We start from the raw sequence: 17020 nt of genomic DNA, 5'->3' as shown, positions 1-17020 counted from the left end.
TGAGCCCTTTCAACGCCGCAGGTGTAGGTCAGTTCACCTGTACGTGCCCAGCGGGACGAGCGGAGATGAACCCGGCGGCGCCTCCCGCTCGGTCGCTGTTCCTGCTGGAAAGCAGCCGAGCTCCGTGACCGCTCCTTCGAGCGGCGCTTGTCCCCAGCAAGTCACAGCGGGACAGGGTGGGAGGCAGAGTTCATTCATTCTTGTAGCATAACATAGAGCAGATTGTGTTTGGATTTCACTCGATATTTGTTGTTTTACGTTTCTTTGCTTTATATTGGAGAAGGGCCTGCAACAAAACTTTGATCCAAGGTACAAATCCACAGCCAAGGTTTGAACTAAGCCTGCAAAACTTCCCCAGAGCGGGCCGGAGCCCAGCATGCCGGCTTTGGGAGCGTCTTGTTCTTCTCGTTGATGGTTGTTTGAGTCGGGCCTGTTTCTGCTTATTTATCTGACCAGCAGCCTGCAAACGGACCCGGAGGCTCCGGCTCTGGACTGTGATCTGTTGAGAGTAACCCAGATCAATTCTGGGGCGGCAACGAGACCAGGACAGCGCCGAGAGACCCGGGTACCTCAAACGGGGAGAAGAGGGAGGAGAGGGAGGTCATGAGGTTAAGCTGGGCACAATTTCTGATATTAAACTCCAAATTACCCGAATCCCCTGGTTCGACCAGCCTGCCAACAGCCACAGGGCGGCAGGACAGCTGAAGCGGGCAAAGCGGCTCTAATAGTCCTGCGCGATGCCGTTGATTCGGCAAGGCTACCGATGATCTCCATTTCAGATGGTGGTTGCACCAAGTTCCTGGGAACCGAGCCCAGAGTGCAGCCTAATAAAGCAGGAATCTCATTTTCGGGAGAACGAGTGCAGAGCCGAGCTCCACAGCTCCTCCGCAGACACGTGTCTGTGTTCGGGAGTGCGGGGTGTCGCGATGGTCACGCCGTGACGGGCGCACACCCGAACTGGCCACGGTCACACACACCCTGCGCCGCCCGAGCCAAAAGTCAGGATTACAGCTCCAAAAAACCCCAATCAAAGTCACAGCCCCATTCACCAGCCCCGGGAAGGGCAGACACGCAGAAGAACCCGACGTGCGCTAACGACACAGCGAACCAACGACAGCAATGACCCTCCTGCGCCCCAGCACGGCGAGCGGTGCGGCCGGTGCCACAGACACCGAGTCAAGACAGAATGCGGTGACTACGGGAGAAACGAGTTCCACCTGCACACAGGGACAGTGGGGGCGGAACACCACCACCCCGGCTGCACAGAATTCAGCGCGAGAGAGGGAAAAATAACATTTACAATTGCTCATGCTTTCAGTGCCACTGCAGCATAAACATCGTTATATAATTAATTGCCACAGCAATAAAGATTATTCACATCGTCCCTTTGCTGTCTGACGCTGTTTTCCGCAGGGCCGGCCGCCCTGGTCACCCCGGCGCTGCTGGAGCTGCAGACCAGTGGGTGTCAGCGGTGGGAAGCGCTGGGCGAACGCAGCTCGCGGCGTTGGCACCGGACGCAGAACGTAAGTCAGAAATGAACAGGTGCGATCACCTAAACTGGGACACAAGGATAAAGCCCTTTTGTCTCTCTGGATGCATAAGAATGTTTTATAGAGCGAAGCTGCTCAGATTGGAGTCAGGACGCACATCTAAGGAGTGTGAATACACGGGTATAAAACGATGGCAATGAGGAGGAGGAGTGAAAACACGCGGATGAAACCAGTGAACATCTCCCTGGCTGGAACGAAGCTTTTCTAACGCCCCCGTTTCATTCGATCAGGAGGGAGGTTCTGGCTTCTTTTATTGAGACAAAACCAGGTAATCGGGGTGGGGGGAAGAAAAAATAAACCAAACCAAACCTCAAACCAAACCAAACCTCTCACACGCTGTTCAAACAGGAGCTTGCAGACCACTCGCTGAGTGGTAGTTTTGTGCCCCAGTGATATCCAGTGATGTCTAGTCCCATCAGTGATGATGTCCAGTCCCATCAGTGATGATGTCCAGCCCCACCAGTGATGCTGTCCAGCCCCACCAGTGCACAGCTGGGCACAGCTGCTCCTGCGGCTCATCCACCCCCTCTGCTCCATGTCGTGGTTATTGAACCAGCAGCCAGAAAGAAACACAGGCAAGAGAAACCATCAAACTAAATGGAGGAGAAAGGTCCCGAACTCAAAAAAATAACATAATACTAAAAAAACCCTTTTATTTGTTAACCGAGCCCAGAGGCACTGAAATAGCTGCACGTTCCAATCAAATTGCACGTTCTGTGCTGTCTGAATGTGGGATTGTCTGTAATGAACAGAGTGCTCGGGATGCCACCTGCCGGCAGAACTGGCCATGGGGGGCAAGGGAGAACTCACAGCACCGAAGGGTTTGTTACAGTCTCGGTCAACCAAGGTACAAACACAGGGAGTAAAATCACCTCTTTTCTGACGCACCCCGAGGAGCAATTAAATAACGTGTCGATGAGGTGGGAGCTCTGCACAATGAAACACTGTGACCGGCAGTTGACTTGATACTCCCAACCTGATACTGCAGCACCTGCAGGTCCTGTACGAGCAGAGGCTGCAACAACGAGTGAGCAACACACAACGGATTCCAAGAGGATTTTCTGCCCTTTATTAGTTCCTGGACAAGCGCGGCTGATGCCCCATCATTAAACAGTCAAACTGTGACAAAATATGAGAAAAAACACTGTTGTGGTCCACGAGATACAACCTTCAAAAGGAAAACAAGCATCGAGTCACATTTTACAGGCAAATAATTAAAGCGGTTTGAAGAAGAGTCATCAGAAAGCGTCAACCAGTTACAGTTTCCATATAAAAATGTTCAGTCCAGTCATGAGCTTAATTGTTCAAATGAGAACGAGCAGTGGAACCAAATCTGGAACAAGGTGGTTTAATGTGGAGATGTGGGTGACAAAGACAGTCATCTCACTGCAGAACACACGTCCACACCCGCTCCGGTGCGTCAGTCCGGCCGGCCGCAGTACAGCCGCTGCACCCCGGGAGAGGAGCTCATTCTGTGCTAATCAGACCCAATGTATGCACATATACCTACCTCTATATAGTCTACAAGGACTGAAATAACTCGTCAATCTGGTGGCAGAGCGCAAGACTCCTAATGGTGAAGAGAACCCTGCACACGTTGTGTTTATTAAATCACGTTTCTGGACATATATATTTAGATTTTTGACGGTTTAAATGCAGCACGTCAGGAGTACTGAACTCAAACCAAAACATCCTAAAAATTGCTTAAAGAAAATACTGATAACTGTCAAAAAAAAATCAGAATATGTACAGCCATGCCAATCGAGCTTCTCAGAAAAATAAATGAAACTGCACGTAAAAAAAATAACACCTTTAAGTACAACATTCCGAACCCTTCTCCATTCTGGTAGGAAATGGTAACAACAGCTGCGTACAAAGGGAGAAGCCTGAGAACGCAAGTGCCCCCCTTAGGGCAAATATAGTTCAGCAGTTCTAGCCAACTAGAGCAAAAAGGGCAAGACTTGCTCTAATGAACAAAGGCAAGTTGCGAGAAGCATGGCAACCGTGTTTGGACCGGCCTCTTTGCTACCAACGAGCAGTTTGCAGGAAGAGGTCGGGCTGTATTCCTGCCATCTGGAAAATAATAACTAAAAGAGCTAATCTTCCTACCAACCATCGCCTCCAGAATGGTTTTGGCCTCTTACAGGTCTTTAACGCACCCCTATTTTGCCTCCAAAGCCTCCGCTTGAACTTGTTCTGTCACATTAACCGGTTTGGAACCACGCAAACCCAGCAAACAGTATTTTTGGACTTCAGGTAGTTTTAAGCTCATATTCCGTGAGTTTTTATAAGTAAAGAGAGCTGCGAATGAGTTAAGGCACCAACATGCCCCGAGAAACAAATAAATACCTTGGGCTAAATACAACCAAGTGTTCAGCAGTCAGTTAATTGCACAATTGTCTCCCAATTTGTAGCAAACGCTGCCAATGTCTTTCGAGACCCTAAACCACTAGAAACTTTGCGAATGTAACGACAAGGCATTGACGAGACATTCTCAAGGTTCACTCTGTATTCCTGGCTACTCCTAACGTAATCAGCATTCAGCAGCAAGATCAGCACGTCCTAACAATGAAATAAATATTCACACAATCAATACTAATGGTTCGAATGCTCAACACATCATTGAAAAGAGTGATTTTCCCATCTTTCTCCTGCCAATCCCAGGACTGCAGAAACGAGACCCTTGGCAACAATGTTCACGGCTCTCGGTACCACAGAAGCATCTGCAACAAATTCCAGGCCCGGAGCTCTGTCTGTGGCGCCTGCGAGACGTTTTACTGTGTTCGGAGCTGGTAGTCTGCGAGGGAACAAAAACCACCGGACCCAAGTGTTAGTGAGTTGTCCCACTGAAGATACTAACGCAGATCAGCAAATAGGGATCAGCAATATAAACTAAAACCAGATCTTTGTGTGGAACGGCCATGAAAATGAGCCCTAAAGTGATTACCACACACAGCTTTTGCTCGCAAATGATCTAGTATGTTTTAGCAAACGGTGTCTTCTACAACTTAAAATGTGTGAACAACTTCTTTTACAATTTATATTCCCCAAATCTCACCAAGTCCCAGCCTAACTACAAAATACTTGATCAGCATCACTGAGCTGTTCCAAAGTGTGTTTCGTTAAGACACCAAAAAAGGCGACTGGAGAAAGCAGCAGACCTTCATCTATCTCGTATCTAAAGCACATAGTTTAATGCTGAAGAACAAACTGCCTTTGTGCGTGCTTCCATTTGCAGGGGTTTGCTAGAGAAACAAAATAGACAAGTTGGAGATGTCTGAAGTTTATTTACTGCTTTCCATTTACCTCCATTCTGGGTGATGTAACGAACCCACGGGAGGGCCTGGTAGCCGCTCTTCTCAATGATCTTTAAGTAGCGAACCTGCAAAGAAAGACGTGAAGGAATGACGCCTGCGTGCCAGCCCAGCAGCGTTTAGGGAGCTAAAAACCAAACATTTGAAGGGGCAAAAATATAATTGATGGATAATATTGAACAGGAATCATCATGAGGACGAGACAAATGTGTGTGTTAAGCCAGTATTTCTATTTTCAGCTACTAACCTGGATTCCTGAAGTGGTGAAGTACGGAATCTCGAACTTTACACTGATGGGAGGTTTTCCTTCCTTGTCCTCAGCTTCAACACTCGGCAGTCCAAAGTGAGCTCTCATCAGGTATTCTTTTCCACCCTGTGCAAAGAGAGACAGACTTTTCACACAATCCCAGGGTTGGAAGGGACCTGGAAAGTTCATCCAGTGCAGTTAGGACAAGCCTGACACGTAACTCATTTTCTCCCGGCCTCACAGCAAAGGGGAAAAAAGAGCATTATTCTTTTTGGTGCTGCTGACCATTCTGTTGAAACGGTGACCACACCATCCGCATGTGGAAGAGCTCAGGCTCGTGGAACCACCCAAGAAGCACAAGCTGAAAAACTAAACCAGCTGCTGCTAAGTCTAGGCCAAGGGATTACACCATCCAAGCCAGCGCTCCAAAACCCGCTCTCTCCCCTGTTCTGAAAAGGATCGCGGTTAAACAAAACACTAACAGTATCTGAAACGTCTATTAGGAAGTTACGAGCCTCCATTTAAGGAAAAGAGGAAGAGGCCGGTACTACCTGACACCACTAGAATTCGATTTAGGCAGAGTCCAAACGCGCATAAAATATTAACTTTTAGTAATTATTATGGTATTAAGCACTAAGAGTAAAAATACCACTTACTGGAAAAGATTTAATGGACCAGACAATTTCACTGTTCTCAGGAACCCATTTGACACTTCCAACAGTGGTTTTAAACTTTGGCGAGTCCGCGTCGTTTGGAACCGGAATGTGAATCTCCACGTTGTTGGCGGTTGATCTCCGCTTAAATTGACTTTTTGCCTAAAGAGAAATCAGAAAGGTCTCTCAGTGTTTCCATTATGTGAGCTCAGAGAGCTGCGAGACACACAGTTCCCCTCCAGCCCGGTCTACCGAGATCCAAAATAAAGTCCCACAGAAATACTAAATACTTGTACAAAAATGCACATACTGCTGGTCGAGCTCTGAAAACAAATGAAGGAGAAGACTAAAATGAACCATTATAACGTCCTGACCTTGATCATGTACTCGATGCGGCTGTGGGAATGTTTTTCAATCACAGATTCAATCCAGATCAGTGGTTTTACCTGGTGGGGGAAAACACGTTCATAGCTGGAGGTTTTGCTTCGACAGTCATGAAAATCTTTCTACACTCAAAACGTGAACCCCACATTAAAACCAGCAAGTCCGTGCTGTTCAAAACGATAACCGAGTTGTGTTTTTATTTAAAAGCTCAAATAATTATACAAATGAGTGAACACTGATATACCAACCTCCAAGTGTTACAGAACTCTAGGCCTCAAAAGGCATCTCCGCCTAATCCCCAATAACAAACATTTGCATTCCAGAATATTTGATAATTTATCGCAGAATGTCAGGGGTTGAAGGGCCCTGGAAAGCTCATCCAGTGCAATCCCCCCATGGAGCAGGAACACCCAGATGAGGTTACACAGGAAGGTGTCCAGGCGGGTTGGAATGTCTGCACAGAAGGAGACTCCACAACCCCCCTGGGCAGCCTGGGCCAGGCTCTGCCACCCTCACCCCAACAAGTTTCTTCTCATATTCAAGTGGAACCTTTTGTGTTCCAGTTTGAACCCATTGCCCCTTGTCCTGTCACTGGTTGTCACCAGCAGAGCCTGGCTCCACCCTCCTGACACTCCCCCTTTCCATATTGATCCCCAGGAATGAGTCCCCCCTCAGTGTCCTCTTGTCCAGCTCCAGAGCCCCAGCTCCCTCAGCCTTTCCTCACACGGGAGATGCTCCACTCCCTGCAGCATCTTGGTGGCTGCGCTGGACTCTCTGCAGCAGTTCCCTGTCCTGCTGGAACTGAGGGGCCACAACTGGACACGATATTCCAGGTGTGGTCTCCCCAGGGCAGAGCAGAGGGGCAGGAGAACCTCTCTGACCTACTGACCACCCCCTTCTAACCCACCCCAGGTCCCATTGGCTTCCTGGCCACAAGGGCCCAGTGCTGGCTCATGGTCACCCTGCTGTCCCCAGGACGAAGATGATTAATGAGTTTCAATAGTAGTCGGCAAGACAGAGACTTATTTCCAACTTATTTCAAAACTCATTCTTACTTCCCCCAAAAAGAGCAACCACAAAGCTTTGCTATTAACACTTGACTTGAAAACTACAACGCTGCCTGTACTTTAAGAAATAAAAAACGAAGGGAAAGCCGTTAGTGATTTTGCCTACAATTTAAAACATTATATGTAATAAAACGCAGACTTACGTGGGTATTAAGACGATATGACATGAGCTCAAACTCCCCGTCAGGCGGAATGAAAGAAATTGTCCTGTCGTTTTCAAAGCGAGAGAGACGAACACACTGGTGAAACTTTACATCTTCCAGTTCTACTGATTTACTTTTGCCACCTAGCAGAAAATACACATTTCAAGGGGCTACACAAGTGAAGACCAGAGTTCCAGCAGCGCAAAGCAGCAGGCTGCTGACACCCCTTCCTTTTAGCCAGCACCTCCTTAGCTTGCAGGGACTTCTCAAGACTCCAGAAGTCCCCATGAAAAAGAGACAAAGCTGAGACGGTTACTGTGCGTTATCACGATATCTCACCTTTGCGTGGTTATCGTCACGCAAAACCTAAAGCGCTTTTCTATACCGATAAAGGGAGTATTTAATACTTCCAGCTGAAGCTCAAGCATCCCACAACCTAAACCTTGAGGTAACAAGGATTTCCAGGGCGTCGCTGCAATACTCACGGCCTGTGTTGTCAAAGAGAACTTTGTCGTTCAGGCCGAGGCGCAGCTCCGGCATTCCCGACAGAAAGACTCGCATTTTAATGGACCCCACGATCTCGCTCCGTAACACGTTTCCATTGGCACTGACCTGAAAAAACACCACAAGGAGACAAGATGGCTCTGATGTGATACGTCACGACACCAAACGATACCCCCGCGCCATCCCCCTGTTTTCCTGCACGTCCTTGTCCTGAGCAATTAATTCAGGAGAGCAGAGTTAGGTCAGGAGGGTGATGGGCAAAGATGGAGGAGGAAAGGACATGTCAGGAATTATCTGTCTACTGGATGTCCCTGTGGGCACTTGGTCTGACAGTCAGACTGACTTTTTATCGGACCCTGGCCGGTTTTCAGACAATAAGCCCTTTTCAACACTTATTATGATTCTCAGGTGCTCACCAGCAGGTTAACAGACTCTATAACGTCCAGGAAAACTTCGTTTTTCCTGTATTTTATCCCTTCTGATCTCCACGAAACGGCATTCGTAACGGTGGCAGGCGGACGGGGAGCTCCAGTTTCAAGTTTGTGACCTTCCTGAGTGATGTACCTTTACAGCACAAAGAAATGAAACTTATACCTTGTGATTCTTTGCCTTTCATATCAGCAATAACAGAAGTTTGACACTACAGAGCTACGCTTTATCAAGCATCTGGTTTTTATAACTACACCGAGCCAAAACAATTGCGTGTAGAACACTCAAAACTTTCCAGGGAGTTTGTCACTGTAAGCGATGGGATTTGATACTTACTCTTGTAAAATTTTACTGTCAGTGGTTTGCGGATAACCAAAATCCATAAGCTCATCTAACAACTCATAAATAATAACAAAATTATCCCTAATGCTCTCTTCTTCCAACTCCTTGAAATATTCAGAAAAAACCTGAAACAAAATGACAGGAGGGAGGGGAAGAAGAAGGACGTGAACGAGGAACAACGGCACATTCCGAACGCATTCTCGCATCTAAAATGATGTTTTAGAAAAGCCCCCAAACCCGTAATTCACGCACAGCATTCTGTTCACAAGATTCGCCTCCAAAAACTCATCTCAATTAACAGAGAGTTACAGAACCTTTCCCTACTCAGCTAAAAAATATCAATCCCATTATTAGCGGTTAGGAAGAGAACGCTAGAAAATAATCAGATATAAAGTAAAAACGCTATCACCACGGAGTTCTTTAGAAATGCGGGAGCTCTACGCAATTCTATTTAGATCAGATTTAGATAGAACTGAAAGGAAGATGGAGGTTACACTTGAAATTTCTTACTCACCTGAACTACTTTATATAAAAATGAAAACACCAGTGAGACACAAGCATTTTTCTTAGAAGTTGCAACAACTGACAAAGGATGTTCAGGAATATACGTTCTAAGTCGGCATTGGAAAAGAAGTTTACTAAGTGCATTTTTAAGAGCCTTTAGGCAACTAGTGGTGGTCAAAAAATTAAGAGTTAATCAATTCACTTACTGTATTTCTGGCCTAAAGAGACATGAAGAGAAACATCCAGGAAATAATTTATTGGGGTAGAATTAATGTAAACACTTCACCCATTCTCTAGTTTTGCGTTTAGACACAAATGTTGGAGATAAAACAGCAGTGCTTGCCGTACACAAGCTATCCACAGTATAAAGGATACGATATAAGTTGTTATGTTTAATCCACATAAAACGAACTCCCCCGTGTGCTAGAATAGGAGAGAGCGTCCCCTCTTCTTCCTTTTCCATAAGGATCGGCATAAAATGCTCCACCTCTGACATGTCCACATCCCCGCGGTAATTCCGACAGATGAGAACCTAGAGAAGGCAACAGAACAGTTATATTGTTATATTTCCTGAGATGCCGTTACCGCCCACAACACTCGGGGTATCTTGGTGACAAGAGTCACCAAGCGCCACCCCAGCCCCTGTGAACACAACAACCCAAATCCCGGTGCAAAACCACCCGTTGATTGGAGCGCAAAGCCTCAGATTTCATTGCAAAGTCACAGGTTAATATTTCCAAGAGTTATTTTGCCCACCTCTTGCTACACGTCTTAACGTTTTTAAGATTGGAAAACACGCAGCTTCTCCAAAACAACCTTCCCCCAATTACGGCAGCAGTTAATCACCCCGCGGGGATGCCCATGGGCCCTGCTGCCACCTCCCCTACCAGCAGCCGCCTCCCTCAGCGGCTGCAACGGCGAACAGGCGACACCGGCCACCCTGTCACCGTGGGGCGGGGAGCGGGAAAGCGGCTCCGCAGCCGCAACGGGGAACCCGCCGGCCCAGGGCCCCTCAGGGAGCGGGGCGTGCCCGACCCCCTTCAGCAGCCCGGGCCGGGGGAGGCCCCTCCGGGCCGCAGCGCCGCCCCTGGGCCTCACCTTCCCCTTGAGGTCCAGCACGTAGACCGCGCTGGCCGACATCGCGCCTCCCGCCCGGGCCGCCGTGTCCCCGGCCACAGACACCCGCACTTCCGCTTCCTCCGCTTCACTTCCGGCAGGAAGCGGCGAAACGAGACCCGGCTGCCGGGGCGGGATACGCGGAGGGCTCCGCCGCGGGAGCGGAGCAACATGATCACTCACTCACGTTAAATAGTCCCGGGGTATATTTTTCCCCGCTGGGAAATAACGGCGGGGAAGTGGGAGCGCCGGGAACGCCCTGAGCCCAACCACTGGCAGGAGAAGGAGAATATTTGCATTTAGAAACAATATTTGGGTCTAAAAGGCACATCAGGATTGTAAACATCAAGATACACGTCATCTCTCAAGGGAGAGAGATGTGAAGGTGGGAAAGGCACTTGAAAAACTCCACACACAAGCAGTTTTGTCAGTGCTGTGCCCCTGATTTAGAGGCAGCTCAGCACCCAAAGGATGAAAGCAGCGTTTTAATAGATTCCACCAAAGCTACAAATGACAGCAGAGCCCCCCGAAAGAACTCCAGATAGAAAGAAATCATACAAATCCTCTTACAACAGAAGCTTATGGTATATGAGACTGTCAGACTTTCCACTTCCAAAAATAACAAGTTAATATATATTTTAAAAAATGAACATTTTCCAGCTGGCTCACAGCGATGCATTTTGGCCTTGATCTCATTTTAAGCACTAAAAACACAGCCCTCTGCACCTATATAAATCAGAGCTCATCAGCCAAGAAGAGACTTTGCGGAATATTCAGTTTTAAAAAAACAAACCAATGAAACGAGACAGTACAAAGTCATAAGCGTTCAGAAGATATATTAAATAGTGTGGGGAATACACAGATTTATACGCCAGCCCTGCTCAAGACAAACAAAACACGACTGGGGGTGCAGGGTCTGGAAAAGCGGCCCCTTCACTTGGTCCAGCTGACTTTGGGAATGTCGTAATGCTCGGTCAGAGTGTCCAAGTGCCTGTTGAAGTCCTGGGGGTGAGAAAGAGACAGAAAACATTTAACGTTTGGTGCAGCCATCGCCACCATTGAACCGCCAGGCCCCCTGCCCCCCGCTTTTGTGTTTCATAAAAGAGAAACGGCTCCTCCAGCCCAACAATCCTGATAAACACACACTGCCGTAAGGACATGGGGGTGATCTGCCTCACCTCCACTCGCTGCTTATGGGTTTTTGATGCTTTCTTCAGGATCCGCTCCATTTGCTGGTGGAAAAACACAAGAGGCCGGTTACTCCCAGGGGATGCTCTGGAGGTTTTAAATCCCAAAGGGTTTAGAACACACAGGGCAGCCCTACCCGCTTCTCCTGCATCTTCTCGTAGGCCACCTGCGCCGGGGTCCGCTTGTCCAGCCCGCGTTTCTTCTCCTCCTCCTGCTTCTTGCTGCTCACGATCTGCTCCAGCATCTGCGCCTTCTCCTTCGCCGCCTTCTTCTTCCTGCGAGCAAAGGAGGGTCAGCCCCCAGCCCCGGCCGCCCCCCTGGCCCCGGGGCCGTCCCGCGGTGTGTGTCTATGTGTATGTGTGTGTGTATATGTGTCCTCTCACCGCTTGCCGGCCCCCAGGGCGCCCCCGCTGCCCTTCAGCCGCAGCGGCCCCCGCTGCACCGCCTCGTAGTCCGCCATGACACCTCCGCCATGACACTTCCGGCCGGCGACATCCGGCGGCGTTGCCGTGGCAACCGCTCGCGCCCCCCCCCTCCCCTCCCTCCCTCCCTCCGTGAGGGGGAAAAAGCGCTTCCCGCCGAAACTTCTCTGACAGGGAAAGCTGAAAAATCCGGGAAAAAAACACCTCCAGCCCTCCCCACGCATGTTTTTCCACGCCGAGGAGAACAACCCTGGGTGATTTGTGCTTATTTGAAGGCGCGCCGAGGGGGCGAGGCCGGCGTTGCTTCGCTGAGGGGAATAGTTTGCACCACGGCCAGCGGGGTGGTTGGAAAGACCACTGTAATAGATAATGGTCAAGGGTTGTTGAACAAATCGAGTAGGGTTCAATCATATTATGCATATCGTTGTAAGAAGTAATTGCGCTTGTGCAAGTTTCATTATATTTTGTAAAAAAATAGTAGTTAAGCCAATGGCCGGATGGTGCAACAAATAACAGAGCGCCCAAATGGTACACCAAGAAACGAAGGGTTTGCAGCCTGCCCATGATCAAGAAAGAGGACACCCTGCCACGTTACTAACACGTTTGAAGTAATTTACCATATCTGAAATAATGCAAAGGTCCGATCTGCAAGGGCTGCCTGTTCTCAAAGGCACAAACAAGCAGCCATGAGTTGCTTGGTAAAGCCTGTAACCTGAGTCTGTTGTGCACGCAGGAGCCAGGTGAGTGGCGCTGGGTAAGAGCCTCGAGCAGCCACACTAAAGATTCGATGAAATGCTCCTGTTATGATACTTTGCAGCCTGTGGAACAGGGCAGCTGGTTACTTGATCCCCTGCTACACCTGAACCTCATTGTCGCAGCTTTTAATAACTGAATGAATATCCAGGCTGCCTATAAAGGTGCCTTTGGGGAAAGGATGTTGGGACAGGAATCAGCAGCCAGAGGCAGAAATGGGCAACAAACAGACCATTTTCACCCAGGCACAACTAGATGCTTATCAGGTACAAAAATGCCTAAATTGCTGTGTGGGTAGAACATTGAAAAATTGAAAAGTTTTTTTCTTAAAGCAATCTCTTAAAAATATTAAGTAGGAGTGTTAAATTACAGCAAAGATTGTAGTAACGTGGTTTGATACTTACATCAAGAAGTAGGGTTATAAAATACTCCGAATTATATGCTAGAAAGAGTGAGCTTTAATGATTGACCACGTACAATATAACTTAATTTAAGCCACTGTATGGAAAAATGCATCCTAAAAAACTCATTGCATGTTATGTCTTTTCTTATTTCATAGGACTGCACGTTCTTTACAAGGAAAGAAATTCTGAGGTGAGTCTTGTATATGCATTTTGTGGGCAAAGGACAGAGATCGCTATAAAGGCAGGTGGTACATAGGGTGAGGTATTTAAAAATAACTTTAAAATGTAATTACACAAATTTTAAGTGATCCCTTTGGACAATCTGAGCATTTTCATTGCTTTTTTTAATGTACAAACCCTATGTTATCTATGCTAAACTGGGCCAGAATTCTACATTTTCTATTATTTCCTGTGTAACCTCATCTGGGTGTTCCTGCTCCATGGGGGGATTGCACTGGATGAGCTTTCCAGGTCCCTTCAACCCCCAACATTCTGTGATCATTTCTTCAGAACCTTGATCTCTGTGTATGAATTCTATATACAGGATAAAATATGAATGGCTCTGTAATAATTATCTAAAGCTGTCGGCCTTTTCACGTAGTAAATAGAAGCCAGAACCATACATATGTCATGAATAAAACATCTATTATTGATAAGGATCCCTTTTAAAATTCTGCCCTATTGTTTTGTACATATCAACTGTGAATGGGATCCTTCTCTAGCACAAGAAATAAAGCAAATAGGATGCTGAAAAAGTGGTGAATATGTCAAAATTTTTTACACATTTTCTGTCTCTTGGACCTGAGTTCTATGGAAAAATAGGAAGATACCTGGGGTGGATAAAAACCCAGTAGATCCGATCCTAGATCTCTCTTTTCCTGCCCATGGCTTTAAACATTCAGGGTTTTATTCTGACATTTAAACTGAATCTTTTCATACTCCAGTTGAAATCCATTCTCTTTGGTCCTGTTCATTGTGGGGGTGGAAAACAGGTGTCTGTGTGTTTGGAAACTGCTTGGGGAGACCTGCAGGGTGAAGGGCTTGTGCCTTGTTATTACAAATATATAAATCATAACTACACTACATGTGTAAAGACAATTGCTGACTATGTAGAAGTAAATCTGAGAATTTGTGAAAATCTGTTTGCAGATCCACAGTATCTGGTAGTTTGGCTGCCTGACCCCGACTACAGACCATACTACATGTTATTTAGTGACTGATATCATTTATCTGGTAAATGATGCAAAGTATGAAGAATGATCTGGAAAAGGCAAACGCATTGTTCTCAGTGGTCTAAATAACTTGTTCCCTAAACAAGCTTTTCTTTCTATTTCAGACTCTTTGACAGATACCGAGACCTGGCCCCACAGCTGGTGCCACTTGACTACACTGGTAAACCAGCCGTGACACTTCCCTACGAGCTCATTGGCAGCATGCCCGAGCTGAAGGTACAGAGCAAGGAGCACAACTAGAATCAAGTGACACGTTTCGCTTTAATCTCCTCTTTTTAAATAATTTATCCCGTACTAATTGCTGGGAGGCTGAAATACAAATAACATTTGGCTATTGAAGTATTTTCTGGAAGCTTCTGGTGATTCCGCAAAAACAGCCTGAAGTTGCTGCTGTGCCTCCCTCTGATGCGTTAGACAAGAACATAATAGCGGAAAGGGGAGTATTTGCCGAAAAGGGGATACAACAAAAATAATCTCGCTCCAATTGTGCCTTATCTACACTGAAATAAAGGCAGTAAAGATGAGTTTCCCTTGCCCCTGTGTTCTGTGTCCCAGGACAACCCATTCCGCCAGCGCATTGCAGAGGTTTTCTCCGAGAACGGGGACGGCAACATGACTTTAGATGATTTCTTGGACATGTTTTCAGTGCTGAGTGAAATGGCTCCCAGAGACTTGAAAGCTTATTATGCTTTTAAAATTTATGGTGAGTGAGACATGCATAAAAAGTGAACTTTGGGGAACAACCCCAGGTTCCAGTATAAGTTGGGGAATGACCTATTAGAGAGCAGTGTAGGGGAAAGGGACCTGGGGACAGCGGAGTGACTATGAGCCAGCACTGAGCCCTTGTGGCCAGGAAGCCAGTGGTACCTGGAGTGGGTTAGAAGGGGGTGGTCAGTAGGTCAGAGAGGTTCTCCTGCCCCTCTGCTCTGCCCTGGGGAGACCATACCTGGAATCTTGTGTCCAGTTGTGGCCCCTCAGTTCCAGCAGGACAGGGAACTGCTGGAGAGAGTCTAGTGCAGCCACCAAGATGCTGCAGGGAGTGGAGCATCTCCCGTGTGAGGAAAGGCTGAGGGAGCTGGGGCTCTGGAGCTGGACAAGAGGAGACTTAAGAGGGACTCATTCATGTTTACAGATATCTAAAGGGGGAGTGTCAGGAGGATGGAGCCAGGCTCTTCTCGGTGACAAACAGTGATAGGACAAGGGGTGATGGGTTCAAACTGGAACACAAAAGGTTCCACTTAAATTTGAGTAGCAACTTGTTGGGGGTGAGGGTGGCAGAGCCTGGCCCAGGCTGCCCAGGGGGGTTGTGGAGTCCCCTTCTGTGCAGACATTCCAACCCGCCTGGACACCTTCCTGTGTAACCTCATCTGGGTGTTCCTGCTCCATGGGGGGATTGCACTGGATGAGCTTTCCAGGGCCCTTCAACCCCTGACATTCTGGGATTCCGTGATTTTTGTTACCAAATTTTTATACAAGCAAACGTGGATAACTGCAGGACTTCATTTCTGATTTGAAAATTCTGTTCACATAAATATATTATGGCCTGGGAACCAAAGCTTTCCTACGAGGTCTTGTCACTCAACCATGTAAAATGCTGACTGTTGTCAATTTGAATTAATTTTGTTTCCTTTGACAGATTTTAACAATGATGATTACATATGCAAATCAGATCTAGAGAAAACTGTTAACAAATTAACCCGAAATGAACTGACCCCGGAAGAAGTTAACCTTGTGTGTGACAAGGTGATTTACGAAGCTGATGTGGACAACGATGGCAAGCTGTCTTTGGAAGACTTTCAGCATATGATAATACGAGCTCCAGATTTCCTCAGGTAACATTTTCTTTTCTAACACATCATTGCTCTTGGTTTTGTTTTGGTTTGTTTCTGTCAGAAGTCTCTGCAACGTGTGTTTTATGTCTCCTCATCCCTTATAGATCATCACCCTTCTCTGACACAGTTTCTAGCTGAGGTGCTCACCTCCAAGACTGGGAAAACAGAAGCTCAAAAACAGTGTGGAGCCTTCTTAATGTGCTTTTTGAACCTCTGATCTACTTTGTACATGACAAAAAAATCCTTGTAACTTGAAAGGTTAATATCAGCACTCAGGCTCCATTGATAAGTATAAGAGAGTAGTTCACTCAATGTGTGACGTGTTCTCTGCTGCATGTCTTACACAAAGCAGCACTCAAATCTTGTTTATTTAACATATCTATTCTTTGCAAGTTCTTCCAAAATAAAGGTTTCTAATTGATTGTACAGCCCCAGCATTGACTGTAGTGAATCCCCTTGAACAGAGTGACACATAAGTGATCATTACTTTCTTTTTCTTTAATAGCACATTTCACATTCGAATCTAATGAAACATGTAGACAGAACTGCTGCTTGAACCTCCAGCAACTATTCACTTCACCTGAGCTTACTGTCCATGAGAGAGCAAAAGGAGAGGAGCTAAGAAGACAATTGCTGGTCAGAGAACTCTGTCTCTTGTTTACCTCTTTAAAAGGAACCATTCATTAAGCTCTTCATCAAGATTTCCCTGTAATATAACAAAATACCTATTTTCCCTGCCCCTGCCACTAGAGCAAATCTCAGCACGGTCACCTCGTTGGGATGGAGGAGGCGCAGCTGCAAGTGGGGACGTTCCTCCGCTGAGAAAACCACTTGTAAAATCACAGCAGCAAGAACAGGAGGTGGTGTTATTCATTAAAAAAACCAAAAAGCTGCAAAAACCCAAACAGACAAGGTGCTGGGAATTGAAGTGCTTTA

General features: G+C 47.0%; 3 protein-coding genes across 4 annotated transcripts; 1 reads left to right on the top strand and 2 right to left on the bottom strand.

Moving 5' to 3' along the window:
• Positions 1-2665: 2665 nt before the first annotated feature.
• AP1M1 (adaptor related protein complex 1 subunit mu 1) lies at positions 2666-10530 on the bottom strand. Its single transcript, XM_080359121.1, has 12 exons — positions 10236-10530; positions 9513-9669; positions 9148-9215; positions 8628-8758; positions 8279-8426; positions 7844-7970; positions 7359-7501; positions 6139-6210; positions 5768-5926; positions 5112-5237; positions 4857-4932; positions 2666-4347 (listed from the first exon to the last, which is right to left on the bottom strand). Exons 1-12 carry the CDS (start codon positions 10275-10277, stop codon positions 4325-4327), a joined length of 1272 nt encoding a protein of 423 aa, XP_080215247.1. The 5' UTR covers positions 10278-10530; the 3' UTR covers positions 2666-4324.
• A 542-nt stretch (positions 10531-11072) lies between these two features.
• Positions 11073-11921, bottom strand: FAM32A (family with sequence similarity 32 member A). Its single transcript, XM_080359122.1, has 4 exons — positions 11825-11921; positions 11578-11716; positions 11432-11485; positions 11073-11255 (listed from the first exon to the last, which is right to left on the bottom strand). The coding sequence occupies exons 1-4, from the start codon at positions 11899-11901 to the stop codon at positions 11187-11189; spliced, it is 339 nt and encodes a 112-aa protein (XP_080215248.1). The 5' UTR covers positions 11902-11921; the 3' UTR covers positions 11073-11186.
• A 910-nt stretch (positions 11922-12831) lies between these two features.
• CIB3 (calcium and integrin binding family member 3) lies at positions 12832-16611 on the top strand (the record flags this gene model as incomplete). 2 transcript variants are annotated; one of them, XM_080359058.1, is made up of 6 exons in its annotated part: positions 12832-12882; positions 13176-13210; positions 14357-14468; positions 14808-14955; positions 15889-16084; positions 16590-16611. In XM_080359058.1, 6 exons carry the CDS (start codon positions 12832-12834, stop codon positions 16609-16611), a joined length of 564 nt encoding a protein of 187 aa, XP_080215184.1. The 2 variants fall into 2 exon arrangements, with proteins under 2 accessions (XP_080215184.1, XP_080215185.1); XM_080359059.1 differs by lacking the exons at positions 13176-13210; positions 14357-14468.
• Between the last annotated feature and the right edge of the window lie 409 nt (positions 16612-17020).

The sequence above is a fragment of the Nesoenas mayeri genome (genome assembly GCF_963082525.1).
Source record: "Nesoenas mayeri genome assembly, chromosome: 25".
Taxonomy (NCBI): Eukaryota; Metazoa; Chordata; class Aves; order Columbiformes; family Columbidae; genus Nesoenas; species Nesoenas mayeri.
Note: the sequence above shows the minus strand (reverse complement) of the source record. Positions and strands in the feature narration are given on the sequence as shown.

What these genes read in the sequence shown, in the direction of transcription:
- AP1M1 (XM_080359121.1), bottom strand. Translation starts at nt 10,277, where the DNA reads ATGTCGGCCAGCGCGGTCTACGTGCTGGACCTCAAGGGGAAG. An exon ending in TGCTGGACCTCAAGGGGAAG is followed by an intron (nt 9,670 to 10,235) that starts GTGAGGCCCAGG and finishes TGCCTTCTCTAG; the next exon opens with GTTCTCATCTGTCGGAATTA. An exon ending in TCACCACTTCAGGAATCCAG is followed by an intron (nt 4,933 to 5,111) that starts GTTAGTAGCTGA and finishes CTTTCTTTGCAG; the next exon opens with GTTCGCTACTTAAAGATCAT.
- FAM32A (XM_080359122.1), bottom strand. Translation starts at nt 11,901, where the DNA reads ATGGCGGACTACGAGGCGGTGCAGCGGGGGCCGCTGCGGCTGAAGGGC. An exon ending in GCCCTGGGGGCCGGCAAGCG is followed by an intron (nt 11,717 to 11,824) that starts GTGAGAGGACAC and finishes CTTTGCTCGCAG; the next exon opens with GAAGAAGAAGGCGGCGAAGG. An exon ending in AGAAGATGCAGGAGAAGCGG is followed by an intron (nt 11,486 to 11,577) that starts GTAGGGCTGCCC and finishes TTTTTCCACCAG; the next exon opens with CAAATGGAGCGGATCCTGAA.